Here is a 23,638-nt window from a genome sequence, read left to right on the forward strand (position 1 = left end):
GTTATAATATTTCTCTGCACAATCTATATTGTCTTTAATAAATGTTGGCACTTGACCAAACATAGATTTAAGAGTTTTTCAACCACAGGCAAATTGTATAGGGAGGGCCACTTTAGTGCTTTGTAAAGGAAACATTGTTCAATCCATCTGAAAACATTTGTGGGATAGACCATGAAATGTCTTACTTTAGCTTGAGTTCCAATGCAAAGCAAAAGCACGCTTTTATTGGTGCAATAATGGATGTATCATTAATTAATTAATTAACCTATAAATGTGCTTTGCTGTATTGAACAATCTGTGCATTTTGAAAGCTTACAGTTTGAATATTTTTTTGCTTCAGAGGATGCATGTTGTGAAATTCTGTGCAACAAGTTTCTCTTAACACCAAAATTTTAATTACCCTCAGTGTAGTCTCTTCAGCTTTAAATAGACTTCATGCTTCATACAAATAGTTTTTTACTTTCCTCCCACCCCCGTGCCATCTGTGCTGGAATTTGGACCATATTTTATATAAATTGAGTAAAAGTTGAAACTTGTTGCTTAATTCATCTGGTCTCATCTCAATTAAACAATTAGTGAATGAAAGAGAGAATAAGGAGGGAAGATAATGTGGATCTTGAAGATCGAAAGTTAAAGTGAAATAACCTGGTGTTTTTTTTACCCCTACCCTGAAAATGGCATTACACTTTTTTGTACATGGAGGATGAATTAAGAATCTGTGAAACTCTACCAAAAATAGGTTACTTTTGATTCATATACAACTGAATGAAACTGCTATTTTCTGGTAGTAAATCTAATGATTCTGATGAGACTGAACTCTAAGTGATTTAGTGCTATTACTAAAGTGATAACTTCTCGAAAAATTAGCCCACACCTTTGAGCTGTGAGTTGCTGGTTCTACAGATTATTGAAGCTATGGAATATTTGCAGTTGATTATGATCTCATTACTATGCAAGTCTCTGAATACAATTCTAATTGTGAGATTGCTAATAAAGTGCTTTTAGATTTGAGTGGAGTAGTGTATATTACTGCCTTACTGCAAAGATTTTAAAATATATTGTTTTGCAACCAATACTCAACACAATGATTAAAATGCGCCTTGCAGATATAATGGAGCAGATCTTCACATGGGGAAATTGCCATTAATGGGACAGTACAGGCTTGAAAATAGAGGTGGTAGCCTTTACTGCCCTATTAACACTTATAATGTAACATTCAGAGGCCAACAACTTGATAGTGGAAATGTTGGCCTGAAATAAATTGTAAGTCTCTTTTTCTACGCAAATAAAAGGTTCTAACAATGTAGCTAGGATTCCCATAGCAATTTTAGTGGATGCATTTGTACTGGATGTCCGATCAGAAAACAACCAGAAACATTTTTTTCATTGTCTTTTTTAATGGAGTCTGAAGGATCAATCATGCCCTATCCTAACTGTAAAATTATGTCGCTCTGCAGAGGCTTCAATTTTTCTGTATTACAACGCAGATCTTTCTTTCAGTCTCCAGTGTCAACAAAGTATAGGTTGTCGTCTGTCTTATCCGATACAAGACCAATGACCGTCCATTCCTGCAGCCACACATCTTCCAAAACTCCTCCACTTCGGTAATATAGCTGAGTTTGGTCCAGTTCTTCTTCGTGGGCCTCTGCCTCCATCCCAACTGGCCAACATTCCTGAGTTTGAAGAGTAGTAAGCTGCATCAAGACTTCCACATCTCACCTGCCAAGTTCAAGTAAGGCTGGGGCCTCAAAATTGCAAGTCTCTTCACTGCCAGAACATGCAGCCAAACAAAAGTCAAGATCAACCCATTCTCTTTAACTTTAGTAGTACCCTCTGTTAATTCCAATAATTATATCTTGAGGAAGAATGAGTCTGAAGCTAGCCTATACCTTAAAAACAAGTTTATTTCCAAGGTAGCAAAGTAAGTCACAGACTCTCCCAGTTCCCCCAGACACCCAGAGTAAACACTCCTGCAATGATTCCCTAATCCTTCCCCAATTGGGGACAGCTGTGCTTAATTACCAATTTAAAATATATGTTCTACTGCAGCACGATTTCAACATTAACCTTTTCATTTCTTTTGGTCCATTGCTATTAACTAACTTAATTTCCTCCCATTTGCTTGACCAGATCAGTCCTGAAATGGTGAACCTAAACAGACTTCTCTATGCACTGTTTAATAAGACCATAAGATGTGTGAGTAGAAGTAGGCCTTTCGGCCCATCATGAATGCTCCGCCATTCAATGAGATCATGGCTGATCTGATAATCCTCAACTCCACTTTCCTGCCTTTTCCCCATAACCCTTGATTCCCTTAATGGTTAAAAATCTGTCTATTGCAGCCTTGAATATACTTAACGACCAGCCTCTACAGCCCTCTGCGGTAAAGAATTCCACAGATTGACTACCCTCTGAGAGAAGAAATTCCTCCTCATCCCTGTTTTAAATGGGCGCCCCCCTTACTCTGAGATTATGACATTTGGTCTCAAGGGGAAACAATCTCTCAGCATCTACCCTGTCAAGCCCCTCAAGAATCTTATATGTTTCAATAAGGTCGCCTCTCATTCTTCTAAATTCTAATGAGTACAGTCCCAACCTACTCAACCTGTCCTCATAAGAAAATCCCTCCATACCCGGGTTCAACCTAGTGAACCTTCTGTGGACTGCCTTCAATGCCAGCATATCTTTCCTTAGATAAGGGGACCAAAATTGTTCACAGTATTTTAGGCGTGGTCTAATTAGTGCCTTGTATAGTTTTAGCAAGAATTCCCAATTTTTATACTCCATTCCCTTTGAAATAAACATTCCAACATTCCATTTGCCTTCCCTATTACTTGTTGAACTTGTATGTTAGCTTTTTGGGATTCATGCACAAGGACTCCCAAATCCCTCTGTGCTGCAGTCTTTCTCCATGTAAATAATATTCAGCTTCTCTATTCTTCCTGCCAAAGTGCATAATCTCACATTTTCCCACCTTATATTCCAACTGCCAAGTTTTTTGCCCACTCACTTAACCTGTCTATATCCCTCTGCAGACTCTTTGTGTCATCCTCACCCCTTGCCTTCCCACCTATTTTTGTGTCATCCGCAAACCTGGCAATAGTACATTCACTTTGCTCATCCAAGTCAATAGTATATATTGTAAATAATTGAGGCCCCAGCACTGATCCCTGTGGCACTCCGCTAGTTACAAGTTGCCATCCCGAAAATTATCCCCTTATCCCAACTCTGTCTTCTATTAGTTAGCCAACCCTTTATCCATGCTAATATAATACCCCCAACACCATGGGTTCTTATTAAGTAGCCTTATGTGCGGTACCTTATCAAACACCTTTTGGAAATCCAAATATATTACGTCTACTGGTTCCCCTTTATCTATCCTGCTAGTTGCCTCCTCAAAGAATTCTAATAAATTTAAGCATGATTTCCCCTTCATGAAGCCATGCTGACTCTGCTTGATTAGATTATGTATTTCTAAATTCTCTGCTATTACATCCTTTATAGTAGACTCCAACATTTTCCCAATGACAGATGTTAAGCTAACTGGCCTATAGTTATCTGTTTTTTGTCTCCTTCCCTTAAAAACACAATCATCAGCTTTTTATTTTGTAGTGATTTGGAAGTGGATGCCTCTTCTACAGAGCCAGAACCAGTGAACCCTCATTTACGTTTGCAAGGTAGAGAATCTAGAATATTTCAGATATGCCGAAGAAGTATGGTAAAAATATGACAAATTTTAGTTGCAGCATTTGTACAGGTTCCAATATTTTGACTTTAAAATTTATCTAATTGTTGTATTATTTGATGGAACCCTAAGACCCAATATTCATATGATACTTTTATAATGTTCTTTCCTGCACCTTTCTCAACTTTTCTTGTTTTGCTTTGATATGTGCATGGTATAATAGAACAAAACTATTGTTGGAGCTTTGTGCATTTTTTGTTTCAGATTTGGTTCAAGATTTGAACTCCCTTCTGAGTGTGTATGCCTGCCTATCTGCTAACAATTTTGACCATTCTTCTTATAATGCATTGAATGATAGATAATTACCATGGTCCAGAAATAATTTGTTAGTTGTTTCCTATTTTCCAAAAAAACGTTTGATCTGTTTTTTCTATGAAGAAATAGGATATGCTTGATGCATACATTTGTTTTGTCTCTAAGCTGCCATAAGATGATAGGGCGGCAAGTCCAAAGCATACATCTTCATTTATTTCAGCAACTTCAAGACTAGACAAAGCTTTAATTGTAATAACCTGTGAACAACATTAGATTAGATGTGGAATGTTGAGAACAGACCTTGTAGCTAACAAGGGTTTTTGTTTTGATTATATTAGCCGTTTAAAAACTTGTTGGTGTTATATATTCACTATAAGGGGTGAGAGGTTTAGCTTTGGGCACAATTACTAATTCTGGTGCAAATTGCACTTGCTGTGAAAAGTTGTACTTTTCCTCCACCCCAATGAGTTTCACCCAAACTTATTTGCAAATCGCTAAGTACACAATCTGTTATGCAGTGCAGCTACACGGTGTTTTAAAGAGCAATTTGTTTTAAATTTTGCCTTAAAAATTTAGTTCATATATTTAGAAGCGGTAACTTGGTGTAGTTCGATTAAAACAGCTAAAAATAGGTTTATCACAAAAATAAGCATTTTTAATCGTTGTTAATCCGCTACCTCTGAGTTACTTGATTTTAAATTCCTGAAATTCACTTTAAGAAGTGTATAAAACTATTTTCTAATTACATTGGGTCAGCTTCTTAGTAAATTAAAACAGAAATCAGATTTCAACTGTCTGAGCTGTAAACTCAGGAATTCCCTCCCCATATCTATACCTCACCTTGTTCTTTGAAGATACCCCTTAAAACCTACCTCTTTGACCAGTCTTTTGGTCATCTGACCTAATATTTTGATGTGACGCCATACCTTATTTTTGCTTTGTAATGTCCGTGTGAAGCACCATGGGATTTTTTTAATTACAATAAAGGTGCCATTTAAATACAGGTTGATGTTGTTGTTAAAAGCTTATCAAGCATACTTTGTGTCCTTGGGCCCAAAAGAACCAGGTTTAATTTAAAGCCTAAGTGAAGGCCTGAAAATGAGAGCAATTAACATAAACTCCTAATGGTGATTATACCCTGGAGGTGTAGCCAACTTTGTGGGCTGGGCTTTCTTCTGTTGCAGCGTTTTAATACCAGTGCAAATGATTGCAGAAACTCCAGTTGCACTGAATGCAAATTATGGTTAAAATTCCAGTCTTTTGTGTTGCACGATTTCAGTCAAATTGAGGAATTTGTAGCAATTTTATCTAATTTTTGGATGAATAAATTTATTTGATCTACAAACTGGCCTGGAATGTATTACTGAAATGTTGTACTTTTAAAAAATACTCAATTTATATTAGAACAGACTGCCACCATCAATGTCTTATTCAGTCCTTTATGGTGAATGCAGATGTTTTCCTCTCTTTGGTGACCATCTTCTAGTGGAGTATGATGGATGTCTTTGGTAGTTCAATAATGGAATGGGATAGCTAAATGGGATAGATTTCGAACAGATCTAGCAACTCAAGACAGGGCATCCATGAGGCGCTGTGGGCAATCAGCAGCAGCAGAACTGTACGCGAACACAATCTGTAACCTCATGGCCTAGCATATCCCCCACTCTACCATTACCATCAAGCCAGGGGATCAACCCTGGTTCAATGAAGAGTGCAGGAGAGCATGCGTGGAGCAGCACCAGGCATACCTAAAAATGAGGTGTCAACCTGGTGAAGCTATAAAACAGGACTACTTGCAAGCCAAACAGCATAAGCAGCAAGTGATAGACAGAGCTAAGTGATCCCACAACCAATGGATCAGATCGAAGCTCTGCAGTCCTGCCTCATCCAGTCGTGAATGGTGGTGGGCAATTAAACAACTCACTGGAGGAGGTGGCTCCACGAATATCCCCATCCTCAATGATGGAGGAACCCAGCACAGCAGTGCAAAAGACAAGGCTGAAGCATTTACAACAATCTTCAGCCAGAAGTGCCGAGTGGATGATCCATTTTGGCCTCCTCTGAAGGCCCCCCAGCATCACAGATGCCAGCCTTCAGCCAATTCAATGCATTCCACGTGATATCAAGAAACAGCTGAAGGCACTGGGTACTGCAAAGGCTATGGGCCCTGACAACATTCTGGCAATAGTACTGAAGATTTGTGCTCCAGAATTTGCCACGTCCCTAGCCAAGCTTTTCCAGGACAGCTACAACACTGGCATCTATCTGGCTATGTGGAAATTTGCCCAAGTATGTCCTGTACACAAAAAGCAGGATAAATCTAACCCGGCTAATTACTGCCCCATCAGCCTACTCTCGATCATCAGTAAAGTGATGGAAGGGGGCATCAACAGTGCTATCAAACGGCACTTGCTTAGCAATAGCCTGCCTACTGATGCCCAGTTTGGGTTCAGCTCCCGACCTCATTACAGCCTTGGTTCAAACATAGACAAAAGAGCTGAACTCCCAAGGTGAGGTGAGAGTGACTGCCCTTGATACCAAGGCAGCATTTGACCGAGTGTGGCAGCAATGAGCCAAGGAGCTCTAGCAAAACTGGAGTCAATGGGAATCAGGGAGAAGACTTTCCGCTAGTTGGAGTCATACCCAGCAAAAAGGAAGGAGGTCAGTCATCTCAGCTCCTGGACATCATTGCAGGAATTCCTCAGGGTAGGGTCCTAGGCCCAACCATCTTCAGCTGCTTCATCAATGACCTTCCTTCCATCATAAAGTCAGAAGTAGGGATGTTCGTTGATGATTGTGCAATGTTCAGCACCATTCGCGACTCCTCAGATACTGAAGCAGTCCATGTCCAAATGCAGCAAGACCTGGACAATATCCAGGCTTGGGCTGACAAGTGGCAAGTAACATTCGCACCACACAAGTGTCAGACAATGAGCATCTCCAACATGAGAGAATCCAACCATCACTCCTTGATGTTCAATGGTATTACCATCACTAAATCCCCCACTATCAACATCCTGGGGGTTACCATTGACCAGAAACTGAACTGGACCAGCCATATAAATACTGTGGCTACAAGAGTAGGTCAGAGGCTAGGAATCGTGCGACGAGTAACTCGCCTCCTGACTCCCCAAAGCCTGTCCACCATCTACAAGGCGCAAGTCAGGAATGTGATGGAATACTCCCCATTTGCCTGGATGCAAACAGCTCCGACAATACTCAAGAAGCTTGACACCATCCAAGGCAAAGCAGCCCGCTTGATTGGCACCACACCTACAAACATTCACTCCCTCTCCCTCCACCACCGACGCACAGTAGCAGCAGTGTGTACCATCTACAAGATGCACTGCAGGAATTCACCAAGGCTCCTTAGACAGCACCTTCCAAACCCATGACCACTACCACCTCGGACAAGGGCAGCAGATAGATGGGAACAGCACCACCTGGAAGTTCCCCTCCAAGTCACACACCATCCTGACTTGGAAATATATCGCTGTTCCTTCACCGTCGTTGCGTCATAATCCTGGAACTCCCTTCCTAACAGGACTGTGGATGTACCTACACCACATGGACTGCAGCGGTTCAAGAAGGCAGCTCACCACCACCTTGTCAAGGGCAACCAGGGATGGGCAATAAATGCTGGCCCAGCCAGTGAAGCCCACATCCCATGAATGAATGAAAAAAAAATGAAACAGTAGTTGGCATCACTTGAAGTATTTTTTGTTTAGGAGACTTAAAAAGTTATAATTCCATTTAAAGAATATTGATGTTGTCATCCTAATAATGTCTTTGTCCAATTAATTAGACAACAAAACTAATGTCAAGTTTTTAAAATATTAGTGCCATAGACTTCTAATTCAATTTTCTTTTTAGCTTGGTCTAGTCATTTTAGCAAACATAGAGCTGGGCATGGTTCAGAAGGAAGTTTGCACGGTAAACACAGCAGATATGCACCTTTAATTTTCAAGACCACCAATACCACCTCCAGATTGCTTCAGACATGATTTTGAGAGGGAATGTTTTCTAGGTTAAGCAAAACAAGACGAGAACCTCAAACCTTTACATGAGATTACAATCATGCCAGACAACAAGATGTGATTACCAAAAGGTGAAACTGGAAGTGGCAGACTTAACTAATTTAACCCATTCATACATAGCGTAGACAAGAACAGTTATGACTTGCCTTGACTTGGAAATGCCTACAACAACTGACTGACAAAAGGTTAAATACTATGGGGAGAATTTTTCCTATGGCGGGAGCGGGCGGGGGCTGGTACGGAGCCGATTGCTGCCCGCGATTGGCTGCGTGCCGTCATTTTACGTGGGCGGGCCAATTAAGGCCCACCCAGTGTAACATGCGGCCAGTAGCACTCAGCGCTACCTGTGCGGGCAGGGGTAGGAGGGAGAGTCGGTGTCTGCGTTCTTTCGTGCATGCGCATGAAAGAGCGCAGCAATCTCCCTGAGGCATGGAGCTGCCTCAGGGAGATTGAATAGATTAGAAAACTTTTGAATAAATAAAGTAAAAATGTATTTGAACATGTCCTCATGTGACAGTGTCACATGAGCTGGGACATGTTTGTGAGGAATTTTTATTTATTTTATCAAAGCTTCAGGAAACCTCATCCTGCCCGTGGATGAGGTTTCCTGAAAAGCACGAAGGCCACTTGGGCTCTCCACCTGCCAGTGTTCTTAACAATTTAATTATTTTTTTAATGGCCTTAATAGGCCGTTGACAGTTCGGCGCACGCCCACCGAATGAAATATCAAGATGACGCGCGATAACATCAGGACCCATGCCCGACGTCACCACGTGTCATTTCACGCGTCAGCATGTCGGGCCCGCCCCCGCACACCTTCGTCAAAATTCTGCCCAATGAGTGGGACTAATTTGCTGTAACTTTAACATGTATATAATGTATTGCCTTTTTTGTGATGACTACCATTTTTCATTATAGTCTTAGGCTTTTCATATTTGTTTTCATTTTCCCAAAGATGAACATCAAATACTAAACGGCCACAATTTCCCAAAATTTGTTTCACTTTTTTAAGCTGAATACAAAAGTCCACGTCCAAAAAGTGTTTGTTTTATTTGCAGAAAGCATAGTGACGGTAGAAAAAAAATCACATTTTCCTGTCCTGTTTGAATGTTACAATTTGGCAAAAAATCTCCAAGTAAGCAAGATTGTAGAAAACAAGAAATGTAAATTATGTATGAAATTGCAACTGTTTGTTTAATATTGTCTCCAAAGCAATTAGGCGCCATCGTGGCCTTTAGATGAGGAGTAGGGGCATGATCCAATGCCTGCGGCAGTGGGTTAGTCCACTGGCTAGAGAGCCAGAAGCAACCCCGCTACAGCCATTCCTGGCCCCCCACAAACCAATTTTGTGTCACTCAGGCACTTACCTGGTTAGAGTCTTGCCATCCTAAGGGGGAATTTTCTACCCAGAGGCCGGCAGCTCTCCAGTACCAGCAGCGCCACTGGGAGTGGCAGCCACTGCTGTTACTAAGGGGGCTTAGGCAGAGGATTGTGATGGAGCCTCGGGAATAATGTAAGTAAGACGAGCTTGACGGGGCCAGTCAGTGGGGGTTAGTATTTAGGTCAGGCAGGGGTTTTCACCTGCGGCCCATACCTCCAGCGAATCTCTCTGTTGGACATGGACTGCCCAAGTAGGAGGGAACGTCCACCCCAACCAGACCGCAGGCATATTTGCCAGAAATTGCCTGGCTGGTTACACACATGACATAATCCCTGCCCATCACTTAAGTGGCCACTTAAGGGCTTCAATTGGCTTCTGAGCAGAAAGATCATCCTTGGGCTTCCTGCCCTGGGCTTAATTGGATTGAGTTGGGAAGGTGACAGGGTGTTGACACTGCCGTTTCCCACCCAATTAAATGGGCCCCACTGTCTCCTGGGTGGGGGGTGGTGGGGGTGGATTTCAGCTCAAATTTTGTTGACATGAGAGTTTTGAACACAGAGCTTGGTAAAGACATGAGTGGATAAATCTGCTAAATGGTAACAGGGAAATTCAATGAAGCAGAGTGTAAAAATGAGTTCAAGGGACACGATAGGTAAGAATGTGGTTAGGTGAGTTTAATCTATCAAATAAAATCACAGACTTGTTGGACCAAATGGTCTTTCCTGTTCCTAAAAATTCTAAATTAACATCAATTTACAGGGAGTGCATGTCAACAATATGCTTTGCATATCAAGGCTGCAAAAGGAAAATTTTCAAAAAATTAAACAGCTATATCTTCTAAATTGCAAGTTGAGTATTTTTTATGTATCATGAACCAAAGATGCTACATAGATCCACACTGATAGTACATTGTTAGGGTATGGATAAATATACACTGCAACAGCAAACTCTACATTAGGGATTTCTATTTTATGAATACCAGTACTGTAGACTTTATCAAATATTGTCTCCAAATTTGAGTAGCGCATCTGGATAGGAAATCCTGAAACCTGTGGAGGAGGAAAAAAAAAAAAAATTGCCATAGTGACTGTTTGAATCAGGTTCTTCAAAAATCAAAACATTTCTTCCAATCCAAAAATTTTAATTAGGCAGAAATAAGCAATGTATGGTGGTGACATACATATACCACATTCTTAGGGTGGACCGTCAGCAATGGGCGTCATGGCAGGTTGGACCACAAAATGTGGAGGAAACTCCAAAATTTGTTTTACTTCGGCATAAAAAGCCATCCAAATTGTCCACTCCTGACTTTAATGGTGTGCCATGTGGGGAACAGCATTTGAATACCTTTAAACATCATGAATGTTCATTATGAAGACAGGACATCAGAATCATGCCCCCACTCCGCATCTAAAGGCCACTCCTGCTCCTTGTTCCTATGTTCGTATCTTCAAATGATATATCCTGCTATCTATTGCTAGCCACATCCACTCTCTCAATTTGCTACAATCTATCACTCACCTACCAACATCCTCTATCAATCAGTACTCAACCTTTCAATTCATATACTTTACCTCACCCTCATACACTGTTGAAAGCATCTTACTCAAAGCTTCCACACGCTAGCGCTGTTCAACCATGACAGCCAAATCACTGAAACATGTTGCACAATAGTCACTGACACACTTCCTCTGTCTTGCAATGGAAGGTGGTACATTACAGCAGGCAGCAGGAAAGAACTGGGGAGGACAAGCACCGTTATGAAAGAGACATTACTAAGGCTGTGGCCACTGGTGGGGTCTGAAGTGATCAATGGTGTGTGTGTCTACATACATAATACTCCTCTCATCCTACTTGTCCATCATCACACAATCTCTTCTGATTCACAAGCTACAAATGGTGTAAGCAAATTTTTCTTACTTTCTCCTCTCTCCTTACCACATACCAACACTTGGACTTTTTTCATTTGCTGAGCGTGAGAAATAGATGTTTTTTTAAAAATATTTTGGGAAATATTGTGTTATTCTGTGGAAAAGTATGTCTGTGTAGGTGTATGATTTAATTAAGCTGGGCAGAAATTAATAGGAGACATGTTGCCTAAAGGGTTGAAACATGAAAAGGATAGAGGTGTTAGGTAAATAGGTCAAGATCTAGCATTTGCATTTTTAGATAAGATGAGGGTTTGTTTTAATATCAAAAGGGAGTCAGAGGTGTAAAGAAACATGTTTGCATCTTGTGCAAATCCCATAGGTAAATAGCAATGGGGATATTATGTTTTATTGACCCAGAGACATAGAGATATAGAGACATGAAAGGTTTTATATTTGGAAGGATTGGAGTTCAAGGAGGCGTGAGAACAGTGGAACCTCAGATGAAAGGGGAAAAAGGTATTTTAGAGTTACTGTGCAGCTGTGAGATGTGGCTGGGGATAGCCATTGAGCTGGAGTTGTTGAGGTAGCAGCTGGAGCTGTTTGAGCTGTTGAGTTTGGAGCTGTTAGACCTGGGCTGGGAGGAGATGCTGTTTGAATCAGCCATCCAGTCAAGCCAGAAAAGTCTTGGGCTGCAACAAGCAGTTCTATTGTGAAGTTTGGTTTCCACAGCAGAGTGGAAGTGAGTTACAGGTCATGTGGTATGCCTTAATTGAAGCTACAACAGTTTGCCTTAGGCAATATTACTGGATTTCTTATAGTTAAACATCTATAAGGGAGTGTTGCTTGGAAGGTGTTTACTTGAGGGTCTCACTAAGTAGAGAGTCATTTTTGGAGGGAATGTGTAGTAAGATTAAGTTTAACTGCATAACTGTAATCTTGTGTGCTTAGGAAGAGGTTAATAAAACTTGTTAATAAAACTTTTACTTTTAATTTTTTAAATCCCAAAAGTGTTCGTGGACCTCTTACTGCTGAGATCGATACGTTGTCTTCTCACTTTTGGAATACAAAAAAAAAGGTATGGCCTGTAAGGTAAGTTTCTCTCTGGGATTTGGTTTGAGCAGCAATTAACACCGGCTATGGTCATAACACTTAGAACTGGAACCTTCATGGTAAGAAGAGGAAAAGGGAAATACTGAAGTTGAAGAGACAGACCAGCTCAGACACACTGGGCTGAATTTTGTGCAGGCCAAAGGGATGGGTAAGGTGGTGTAGGGGGATAAGAAAAAGGGGTGGGATGAGCTCCCCCAGAATCCTGACATAGTGACATGAGTTCTGGATTTTATGAATGGCAGGAAAGCTCCAATACGTCATTGCCAACATGGCACAGTGGGACTGCAATTTGAATTGCTGAGTAGGCACTTACCATGAATTTGCATGGAGCTCACTTCAATTTTATGGGGGTTTTGAATTAAATCAGCAGCACAAGGAGATCACTCTGTTTAAAGGTGGCAGTACTGAGGCGAGGTCTCTTTGCTATTCTGGGAAGGCAGCAAGTGGGAGGGGGGGTGGTGCATTGGGAGAGAGCATGAAGGGGAACAGAGAGCCCGGCAGACATTGGCTGACAGCAGTGTTGCGTTGACAACAAGGATGGGTGCAGAGGAGGTGCTGCATTGATGGCCAGGGTGGGTGCAGGTAGGTTGCTGCATTGACAGCAAGGGTGGACACCAAGAGGACATCAGCATATGTTCAGAGGATCTGAGTTGCATGGGGAAGGTAACAAAGGCAGGGTCCTCTTTGAAGGCTCAGCACAGGAGAGGAGGAAGAGACCAGAGAGTCTAGTACACCGATTCTTTGTAGACCAATGCACTGTGCAACAGAGGCTCAGGGGGAGGCAGGGCCAGGTGCTGACTGGGCAAGCCAGGGGAGCATCAGCAGCTGGCCACACCTAGAAAGACCTATCTGCAGCAGAGAATGTACTGGACTCGCCTTAACTAATTGAAAATGTCTGAGCACCAGTGACAGTGAAGACTGCAGCTCTCTAGGAAGGCTGTCACTGAATTATGTGCTATGCCATAGGATGAGCTGAGACACGTGGGTTTTGATGGACACCTAATGCCTGTGGCCCTGAAGATCACCATGGCATTCAACTTTTACACATCCAGAATTTTCCAGGTTCTACTGCGGACATGTGTAGGTCTCCCAGGCAGCAGTCCTGTGCTTCATCAATGAGGTGACCAATGCCCTGTTCAGAAGGATCAGCAACTACGTGAACTATCAAATTGACCCTGACAATCAGGCAGAGAGGGCCATCAGCCTTGGAGCCATCGCTCGATTTCCACAGGTGCAAGATGTGATCAACTGCTCGCACATAGCCACCAAGGCAGCCACAGAACGGCTACAGGCCTTCATCGTAGGAAGGGCTTCCATTCCCTCAATGTGCAACCAATCTCTGACCAGTGAAATCCTTCAGGAGTGTTCCATGTGCAGAATGAATTTTGTTATGTGGGCCAAAGGTAATATGCGACGTGCAGCACAAGTAGTAACATAATTTTTTAAAAAGTTACCATATCTATTGAAGAATAAGAAAGAGTATTAAAACAAAGGATAATTAACAAGATGCCCTACATAAGACATTTATTTAATATGAAATCAAATAAAAACAAAAATAATACTGCAAACTTTTCAGTAGCCTTTCAAAATCTTACATGTATCTATTCCTTTGAGGGATAAAACAGAATTATCCTTTTTTGTGACATAGGGAGCAAAATATTTTATCATTAGTATTGAAACATGAAATAAAATAATTTTTATGCCTGAAATTAAAGATTACGTACCTTCACTAGACACTAACTCTTCATAACTTACCAACTCTTCATAACTTACTAGCTCTTAACAACTTACTGACTCTTAATAACTTACCTCCTGCTTGCCGCTTTCCATCACTTTGCTGATGATCGAGAGTAGACTGATGGGACTGTAATCGGCCGGGTTGGATTTATCCTGATTTTTGTGGTCAGGACATACCTGGGCATTTTTCCACATTGCTGGGTAGATGCCTGTATTCTTGCTGTACTAGAACAGCTTGGCTAGAGGCACGGCTAGTTCTGGAGCACAAGTCTTCAGTACTATTGGCCGAATGTTGTCAGGGCCCATAGCCTTTGCAGTATCCAGTGCCTTCAGCCATTTCTTGATATCACATGGAGCGAATTAAATTTGCTGAAGACTGGCATCTGTGATGCTGGGGACATCCGGAGGAGGCCGGGATAGATTATCCACTTGGCACTTCGGCTGAAGATGGCTGCAAATGCTTCAGCCTTGTCTTTTGTACCGATGTGCTGGATGAGGATGGGGAGCCCAGTAGCAACAGTAGAGGGCAAGTCCATCAGCACCACCAGCAACAGCAGAGGGGAGGGTGGCGGGTCCAGAAGCAACAGCAGAGGAGATCCACTAGCACCAGCAACAGCATAGATGGGTCCAGCTGTTACGATCCCCAGCTGAGATTACCCCTGGACAAGCCTGATCCTAGGGTAGAACCCAGCTTGATAGATCGTAACTTTTAATTTATTTGTTTAGATACGTGGAGAGTAGCTACTGAACAGAATCACAGGGGTCAGCTAATGAACTTTTAACAAAAGAATAAAACATTTATTAAACAAGGAAAGATGAACTATATTACAATACTTCTTCACCCACAACTATATCTTTACCGATATGTACAGATTTGTAAGGATAATACAAGTTACAAAAGCTATCTTATACTTAATGTCCACAGTAAGTACACAGTCAATCTAAACCAATAGGCACCCTGTGGTCAGACACACCACACTCTGAAACCAAGTGACAGTTGCCACCTTAACCAGATGCTATGGAACTCTCCTCAATTCCCCCCAGACGCTTGTCACACCGTGAGCCAACCAGTCTCGCTGAACTCCATCTTTCACACAAGGTACCTTTCTAATCTCCACTCTCCAAGAATTCACTTTGGAACCTTCTCCCAAACTGGCACTTTCTCAAAGACGCCCTCCAGGGTTTCGAATTTTCCTTCCGATGTTCCTCTTCCCTGGGTCACCACATGGATTCAAGGTGTCCTCCATGCACTCTCTCTCACCGACTCATCCGTCAGCTGTACCACTGCTTCACGTGCCCATAGCAAAGAGTTATACCTTCAGTTCTCTCTTTGGACCTTCTTGCCTCTTGCAAGCTGTTCTCGCTTTAAATCTGCTTTCTGCTGCTTTTGCCTCTTTTAAATCTGAAGCTTGGAGGCTTTCTCTCTGCTCCTCACTCTTAACTTCACTTAACAGGACCTTTTCCAGGTTCCTGCCCTTCCTTTGACCAGAAGATCTACTTTGGATTTTCCTCTCCCTTCCATTTGTCACGACTCACTGGGGATAGTGCACTGTAATATCAAGCCCCACTGTTCCCCAAGCTGCGACAAACATGAAAAAGCTTGATCAAACCACCATATTGCCCCAATTCTACCTAACTGTTTAATTTCGGTTAACACAATATGAGCACCAGGTTTGTAAACTTAAGCAAATAACTGATTATTAAACAAACTGTCATTAACCACTGGCAAAAGAAAGAAATATGTAATGCTAATTTCTAACATTAAAACTCTACCCCTATCTTAAATCCCTATACACACACATACAAGACACAGGAGACACACAAAAAACATGGATTTTATGGATGGGATAAAACAGTTCAATAGCACCAATTCTGGAGTATAGGATTCGATGGGTTGATTTTGATCCATGTCTTCCAAATTCCTTTCAGTTCTTGTTGAAAACACAAAATGGTCTTCCAGCACTTTCAGTATTTAGTTCACTGGTTGAGCCTTTCAATGTCTCTAACAGTGATTTTCCCCTTTACCTCTTGACAGGGTTGAAAGCTGGTTGAGAGAGCAGGTTAGAGATATGAGGAGAAAAAAAATAGCTAGCTATTATTGTGGAATTACTGGAATCTTCCACACACACAGGAGAAAGAGGTTTTAGGTCTTGTTCCTTTTAGGCTAGGAGCCTTCTGCTGCCCAGCTCTTCATACAGAACATTGGTCACCTGGTCAGGAGCCAATTAAAGTGCTGTTGTCAAGCAGCTCCCTTGGTCCAGGACCCCTTTCCGGGACCGTCCTGTCTTTCATGGCATGCTCTGTTGCAGGACTGCAGCATTGTATATATCTCTCATCCTGCTCCAGTGGACATGTCCTTTAAATTGCAGCCATTGTAATTTTATCCACAGTCCAACAAGAAAATAAAAAGATATATTCTTTGTAATAGTCCAACAGAAATAAAAAGATATGTTCCTTACACACTGCCCTGGATTTTTTGGGTTTTTCCTTAGCTTGGGACTGGCTATCTGTCCCTCTTGTTCCAGTCTCTCTCCGGCAGCTACTTTCAACCAACTTTAGCTTGGAGCTGGCTATCTGCCCCTTCTAGGTGGCTTCTGTTTGGTAGCTATCTTCCAAACCAGCTGAACTCCTACAGCTTCCAAAACCAACTGCTGTTTCTAGCTTTTCTCTGTGTGTCTGTGGAAGGGACGTACCTCTCTGGGCCCTTGTTGCTAGGCAACAGTACTGTTTTCCTACTCTTGTGTTTGCTTAACTTCTTAAATTGTAAACTCTCATTAGTAATGCAAGCACCTTTTTACAGTGAAACTAAAACTCCATTTGACATTCCTTAACACACAGTTACAGAAATACAGATCAACCTTAAACTTTAAAGCTAAAACTCATTCCTAACTCCTACAAATACCAATACAACCTACTTAAACTGTCTGTATTTCCTAACACAGCATAAGCAGAGACAGAGGGAAGGTCCAGCAGCAGCAGAGGTGGGGGGGTGTGGGGGGCTGAGGGTCCAACAGCAGAGATGGGGTTCGGGTCCAGACGCACTCTGGTCTCCATGCAAGGCTGATAACATTTCAAATATAGTGTCATCATCTGCATCTCACTCACCTGACGCTGCAATCTGTGGCTCTTTGCCTGCTCTCTGCAACAATAGGATAAGACCCCACACCTCAGTCATGCTAATTAGTGGCTGCTGTGTGATTGCGATTGGCCAGCCACACTCATCACATGTAATGATGGTACCAGTGTCACCACCAGGACCCATGGCAGACTGATAAAATTCAGCCCCATGTGCATTTTGAAGTCTAGGACAAAGGAGGGATCTGCATATGGTGAGACACTGGGCACAAATGTGCAGAAGCTAGGGTGGGAATTTAAAGGATAGAGCAGGTACCAGCTGGGTAGATGGAAAAGTTGCACACAAGGTCTGTTGCAGAGGAGTCAGGTGAGGACTTTGATGGGCTGGATGCAAAAGACTGATGGGTGCATATGCTCTTTTCAAAACATATAAAATAAACAAATAAACTAATAAATTAATTGAAAGCCCTTAAAGGGACACTGTAACAAAAAGACAAAACCTTAAAGAAAACTTAGCACATTAAGTTAAAATAATGTTCCTGGGGCCGATGATGCACTCCAGCCTCTGCAGCGCCCACCAGTCACAGAAGGCCTCAAACATAACAGCAGACACCGCATATTCCCCCTCCAGGAACACCCGGGTGCAAACATAGTCAAGGAATAGGGGCAGACAGCCGGGTCTAATGACCCCCTCCATGACCTGTTAATGGCCACCTTGGCCAGACCGAGGAGCAGTACCATTAGGAGGTCCTCTGATCAGCCCGGGTGGCCAAAGATTTGAAGTGTGGCGCCGAAGTGCAACCAAAACTGAAGAAGCAGCCCCTTCAAATAACCAAAATGGGGCTGCAACTCTTGACAACCTATGTACATATGGAACACAAACTCGAGGCCACAGAAAATACTTGCAGCCTTGGAGCCCATGAGCCACCTTAACATTCTATTGCATGGGACTGCAGCATGCAACACCCTCCATGCCAAATCCCCATGATAAAAGTTCCCACATAGAGAGCCCTCACTGAGGACCCGCGCCACCTCCAGATGGCAGAATGGAATGCCACAGCATATCTGAATGGTTGATGATGGCAAGCAAGTGAAGGGTGTGAAGCAGCAGCCTGTACAGGAAAGCCCTCCATGCAGAACGGAAAGGCACAGGGGGAATTTCTGCAAAACGGCTTAAATTGTGGAGCTGAGGTTCCCGAGGGAGGTTTCAGGACACGGGACCGATGTGAAATTCCGGGAATCAGTTCAGTCAAGAGTCCACTGCACACTTGAGCCGTCTCAACTGAGCACCACAGTTTTAAGGCTGTTCATGGCTTTGGTCGCAAGTTGGCCATCAACAGGCACATGACACATGAGTTCTTCTGGTGCCATCCAGCACTCCTAACACTCTGGTCACCCCAGCCCTCTCTTCTGCCAGCCTCATGAACCAGTATTAATGGAGATGTGGATTCCTGAGCAGCGGCTCTCAGATGATAGCCGCTACTCCTGATGGGAGAGAGGTGTGAGGAAACCATGTTCCAGACTTTGATCAGTTCCTTGTTAAAGATAGGTAACTCCTGCAATGAAGCACAGAGACCTCGCAGGTCTATAAACAGGAGCTGCAGGCCATAAATGAGCCTGTGCACCTGATGGAAGAAATAAGTCGCCAGTGCACACCATTGGGGCGGGGTCTCGACTTAAAGATATTGCTGCGGGGTCTGAAAGGGGAAAGTCACCACTTGGGTATGAAAGCACACCAGCACCTAACTGCCCTCCCTAAACAGGAGATTCAGCACCTCAACAGTGACCCAGTGCATCCTTTTTCTCAGAAGTCTATGAGTTTCTTCTGTACCTTAGTGACAAACTTCAGGAGAGGAATCAAAGTGACCAACTGGTATCCCAACATTACAGGGTATATATAACTGCCAAGAAGCTGCCAGAAAGCCTAACTTCAATGTCAAAGAGCACTGATGTGCCCAGTGCTAACTTGGCACAATACTTTGTATGGAGCTTCTGGCCCATGCTTTACATCTTCCACACCAGACCTTTGGAACCCACCATAGAAAGGTATGAAAATTGGAGCAGGAATAGGTGTTTCGGCCCTTTGAGTCTGCTCCACCATTCAATATGATGATGGCTGATCCTCCTTCTCACTGCCATATTCCCGCTCTCTCCCCATACTCCTTGATGCCTTAGTGTCCAGAAGTCTATCTGTTTCCTCCTTAAATATATTCAGTAACTTGGCCTCTACAGTCTTCAGTGGTAGAGAATCCCACAAGTTCACCACACCCTGAGTGAAGAAATTTCTCCTCATCTCAGTCCTGAATGGCCTACCCCGTATCCTCAGACTGTAACCGCTTGTTCTAGACCCCCCAGCCAGAGGAAACACCACCCTTGCATCCAGTCTGTCCATCCCAACAGAATTTTATGCATCTCAATGAGAACTCCTCTCATTCTTCTAAACTCCAGTAAATACAGACCTAGTCGGCCCAATCTCTCCTCATACGGCAATCCTGCCTTCCCAGGAATCAGTCTGGTGAACCTTTGCTACACTCCCTCTATGGCAAGTATACCTTTTCTAGGTAAGAAGACCAAAACTGCACACAATACTCCAGGTGTGGTCTCACCAAGGCCCAGTACAGCTGCAGTAAGACTTCCTTGCTCCTCTACTCAAATCCTCTTGCAATGAAGGCCAACAGAGCATGTTGTCATGATACCGTGTTTGATGGCTTATGTCACAGCTTCCATTGCAGTACAAACGGCTTTGATCATAGGTCTGAGTGGTATGGTGGAAGATCAAACTGCTGCCATTATGGCTCTGGATACCACTGCTCAAAGGGGCTTCCAGAGCATCACACAACTGTGCATCAATCTGGTCTCCAACAGATCAATAGGAATTCTAAGGCGTTGGCCCAGGAGAATGATATGGCTCCATGCAGCATGAACCTGCTGTCCTCTCTTAGAATGGTACAATCTATAACTGGACCTTCTCAGCCCAGAGCTGCTTGAAGTCACCCACTGGGGAGTAGTTTGTATGAACAGGATGTGTAGGACACGTAATGGTACAAGGAAGACAGACACCAAGAGAATACACAATGGTGATTAGTTTATTGTTGTATGCATTATGTTATAATTGAAATTATAAAATTTGACTTTGATACTTTCTGGTGGTTTTGATTTTGTGTTATTGGGAACAGAATGCTATGGTGGTCAATAAAGGAAAGGTAAGGACCACACAAGTGTTGGTAAATGGAGAGGTGTAGTTGAGGTTATTGGTATGATCATTCATTAATTATTTGATCACATACAGTCTGGCAGAAAGGAGATACCTACATTGTATCCTCTCTTTCTCTTCATGCCCCTCCATTTCCTGTTGCACTTCCTCCATTCCCTCATGCTGCTGCTACTCAGTTTCTTGACGGATAAGTGGTGGCAAATGCTGTTCCCTCTTAATGGCATGGTTGTTTAGCATGCAGAACAGTAACAAAAATTTTGATACATGCTCAGCTGAGTTCTGCAGACATTCTCTGGAGTGGTTCAGGCTGCAGGAGCATTGCTTGAGGATGCCAATGGTGTGCTCTATAATGTTAGGCCATTGTGCATGTGTGTATGGGTTTAAAACTAAAGGGCTAGGTCATGAGATGAGTGGACCTTTTTGCCTAGTGGCCTGCCTTTGGCACAAAAGCAAAATAGTAGATGCTGGAAATCTAAAATAAAAACAGAAAATGTTGGAAATACTCAGCAGGTCAGGTAGCATCTGTAGAGAGAAAAGGAGATAATGTTTCAGATCGATGATGACCCTTTATCAGAACTGAGGAAAGATAGATATGTAATCAGTTTTCAGCAAGTGAAAGGCGGGGAAGAACAAAAGAGAAGCTCTGGGCTAGGGTGGAGGGCAGGAGAGACTAAATGACAAAAGGTTTCATGGTAATAGGTAAAGTGAAGAAACAAAAAATGTGTCCAGATAAGTTATGCATGGCTTCGCATGCAAAGTGAAGGGATAAAGAAAGAAACAGAAAAAAAACAGCAAAAAAAAATTGAAGCAGAGGGAACGATCTAAAATTGCTGAGTGTTGAGTCCAGAAGACTGTACAGTGCTGATAAAAGATGAGGTGCTGTTCCATCAGCTTGTGTTGAGCTTCATTGGAAAACTGTGGCAGGCAAAGAACATTCGGTCAGTGTGGGCGCAAGGTGGAGAACTAAAATGATAAATGACAGGAAGCTCAGGGTCCTGCTTGTGACTGAATGGAAATGTTCCACAAAGCAGCTGCCCAGTCTGCATTTGGTCTCCGCAATGTCGAGGACACCACATAGTAAGCAGCGGGTACAGTACACTAAATTGAAAGTAGTACAATTAAAACACTGTTTCACTTGGAAGGGGTGTTTGGAGTCTTGGATAGCGAGAGGAGAGCAGGAAAGAGGGCAGGTGTTGCATCTCCTGTGCTTGGATGGAAAAGCTTGCCTTGATGAATCAAATGCAGCTGGCACCTCTTCTCCTTCTTCTAACAGTTTGTCCTGCTCTGCATGGCCTCTTTGAGTCATCATAGTTCCCAGAGGAAGCCTTCCCAGGCCACCCATGACTGGAAGCAACTGTTTTCTCCACATGACTTTAAGTCAACGAAACAAAAATCCTATGCCATCAAGACTGTTGCCTGTAGACTATTCAAACTTTTAGTAAGTGTAGGAAAGCTTGAAAAACAAGTACAATTACACCAGTAACCAAAATAAATAACCCAGCAACTAACCTGTCGAATTACACAAGTCCTTAATTTCATTTAACATGTTTTCAGCTGTGGGAGGTTAAGGTAGGGCATAAACTGGCTTGTGGCATTTGAAAATGGGAGCACTAAAGTCAAATCACCATTGAGTACTGGCTGATGGCATAATTTGCCTGCTCTGTATGCTGCTGATGGTCATTAGATATGTGCATACAAACTCCTTTACCAAGGTGGCGTTCAGCACATTCTCTGTTAAAAGTGTGCACATGCATCTTAGGTCTATTGAGTGCTAGGAGACTGCATAGCACCTAAAAAAACAGGTGAGGTAACCCAATTTCTCTCCCATTCCCACTTGAGATAAAATTTAGATTACTATTAGTGTTTTATTTTTTGCAGCCTTAACAGATTTTAATGTTCTGCACACCTGTACCCCCTAGACTCTTTTGTTTTAGTCCTTTACCTCCTTTATCAATATCCCTTTGCAGCTTTCATTGGTTTTGGAAGTAACTATACATCTTATTTTGATATTATGTTGGAAATAAATTGTTTTGGAATTTAGGTAATCTGCTCACCACTGTCAGATTTCTGTATAATTGTTTAGATAAATATTTCTCCTTGATCTATGGTGCTGACTTATAATACAATTTTCATTGGAAATACTGCCATGTAATTTCACAACTGTCTATGTATTTTGTTGAGAGATTCCTTATTCTTTGCAAAACAAAAAGACCTTCCAATAAATATAGGATATTGCTATCATTCTACTAGAGAATGATATTGTAATTATAGGAAACTTATTCTTACACAATCAGATGGAGGTCATTCGAGACTGAATGGTGTAAAACTAAGGTAACAAAGTAGCAGATAAACACTTAAAAATATTTGTGGTGGAGTTTATAGCTTGGGGCGGGGTTGTGGTCCGGAAAGTAGGAAGCGTGAAGTTCCATGACTGTCTTCTAATTTTAACTCCAGCCGGTGTGAAACTTCTTGTGATCTGCCCATCACTGATCCAACCTTGATCTGCGCCCCCCACGCTCTACCCTCACCCCCAACCACGCTCTTCCCTCCCCCCAACCACGCTCTTCCCTCCCCCCAACCATGCTCTTTCCTGCCCCAGTCACATTCTTCTCCTCCCTAACCACGCTCTTCCCTCCCCCCAACCACGCTCTTCCCTCCCCCCAACCACACTCTCCCCTTCCCCCAACCATGCTCTTCCCTCCCCCAGTCACGTTCTTCTCCTCCCTAACCACACTCTTTTCCCCCCAACCACGTTCTTCCCTCCCTTAACCACGCTCTTCCCTCCCCCCTCCAACCACGCTCTTCTCCCCCTCAACCACGTTCTTCCCTGCCCCCAACTACGCTCTTCACTCCCCCACAACTACAACCTTCCCTCCCCACAACCACACTCTTCCCTCCCCACAACTAAGGTCTTCCGTGCCCCTCACCAACTATGCTCTTCCCTCCCCCCAAACACGCTCTTCCCTCCCCCCAACCATGCTCTTCCCTCCCCCAACAACGCTCGCCTCTCTCCCCAACAATGCTCTTCTCCCGCTCAACCACGCTCTTCCCTCCCCCCAAAAACGCTCATCCCTCCCCCTAACCATGCTCTTCTGCCCCCCCAACCACACCCTTTCCTCCTCTCCTAACCACGCTTGTCCCTCCCCCCAATCACGCTCTTCTCCCCCCAACCATGCGCTTCTCTCCCCAATCACACTCTTCTCCCCCCCAACC

The 23,638-nt window shown here is 43.0% G+C and overlaps 1 protein-coding gene across 1 annotated transcript in view; it reads right to left on the minus strand.

The window, feature by feature from the left end:
- Positions 1 to 1,496: 1,496 nt before the first annotated feature.
- The window catches only part of LOC144694606 (protein CC2D2B-like), a 108,520-nt gene continuing 86,378 nt past the window's right edge, over positions 1,497 to 23,638 (minus strand). Inside the window, exons 11-12 of the mRNA XM_078565206.1 lie at positions 10,294 to 10,467; positions 1,497 to 1,673 (exon numbers count right to left, since the gene is read on the minus strand). Of these exons, the coding sequence (XP_078421332.1) occupies positions 1,497 to 1,673; positions 10,294 to 10,467 (351 nt within the window). The remainder of the gene's footprint in view (positions 1,674 to 10,293; positions 10,468 to 23,638) is intronic.

The sequence above is a fragment of the Cetorhinus maximus genome, chromosome 20 (genome assembly GCF_964194155.1).
Source record: "Cetorhinus maximus chromosome 20, sCetMax3.hap1.1, whole genome shotgun sequence".
Classification (NCBI taxonomy): Eukaryota; Metazoa; Chordata; class Chondrichthyes; order Lamniformes; family Cetorhinidae; genus Cetorhinus; species Cetorhinus maximus.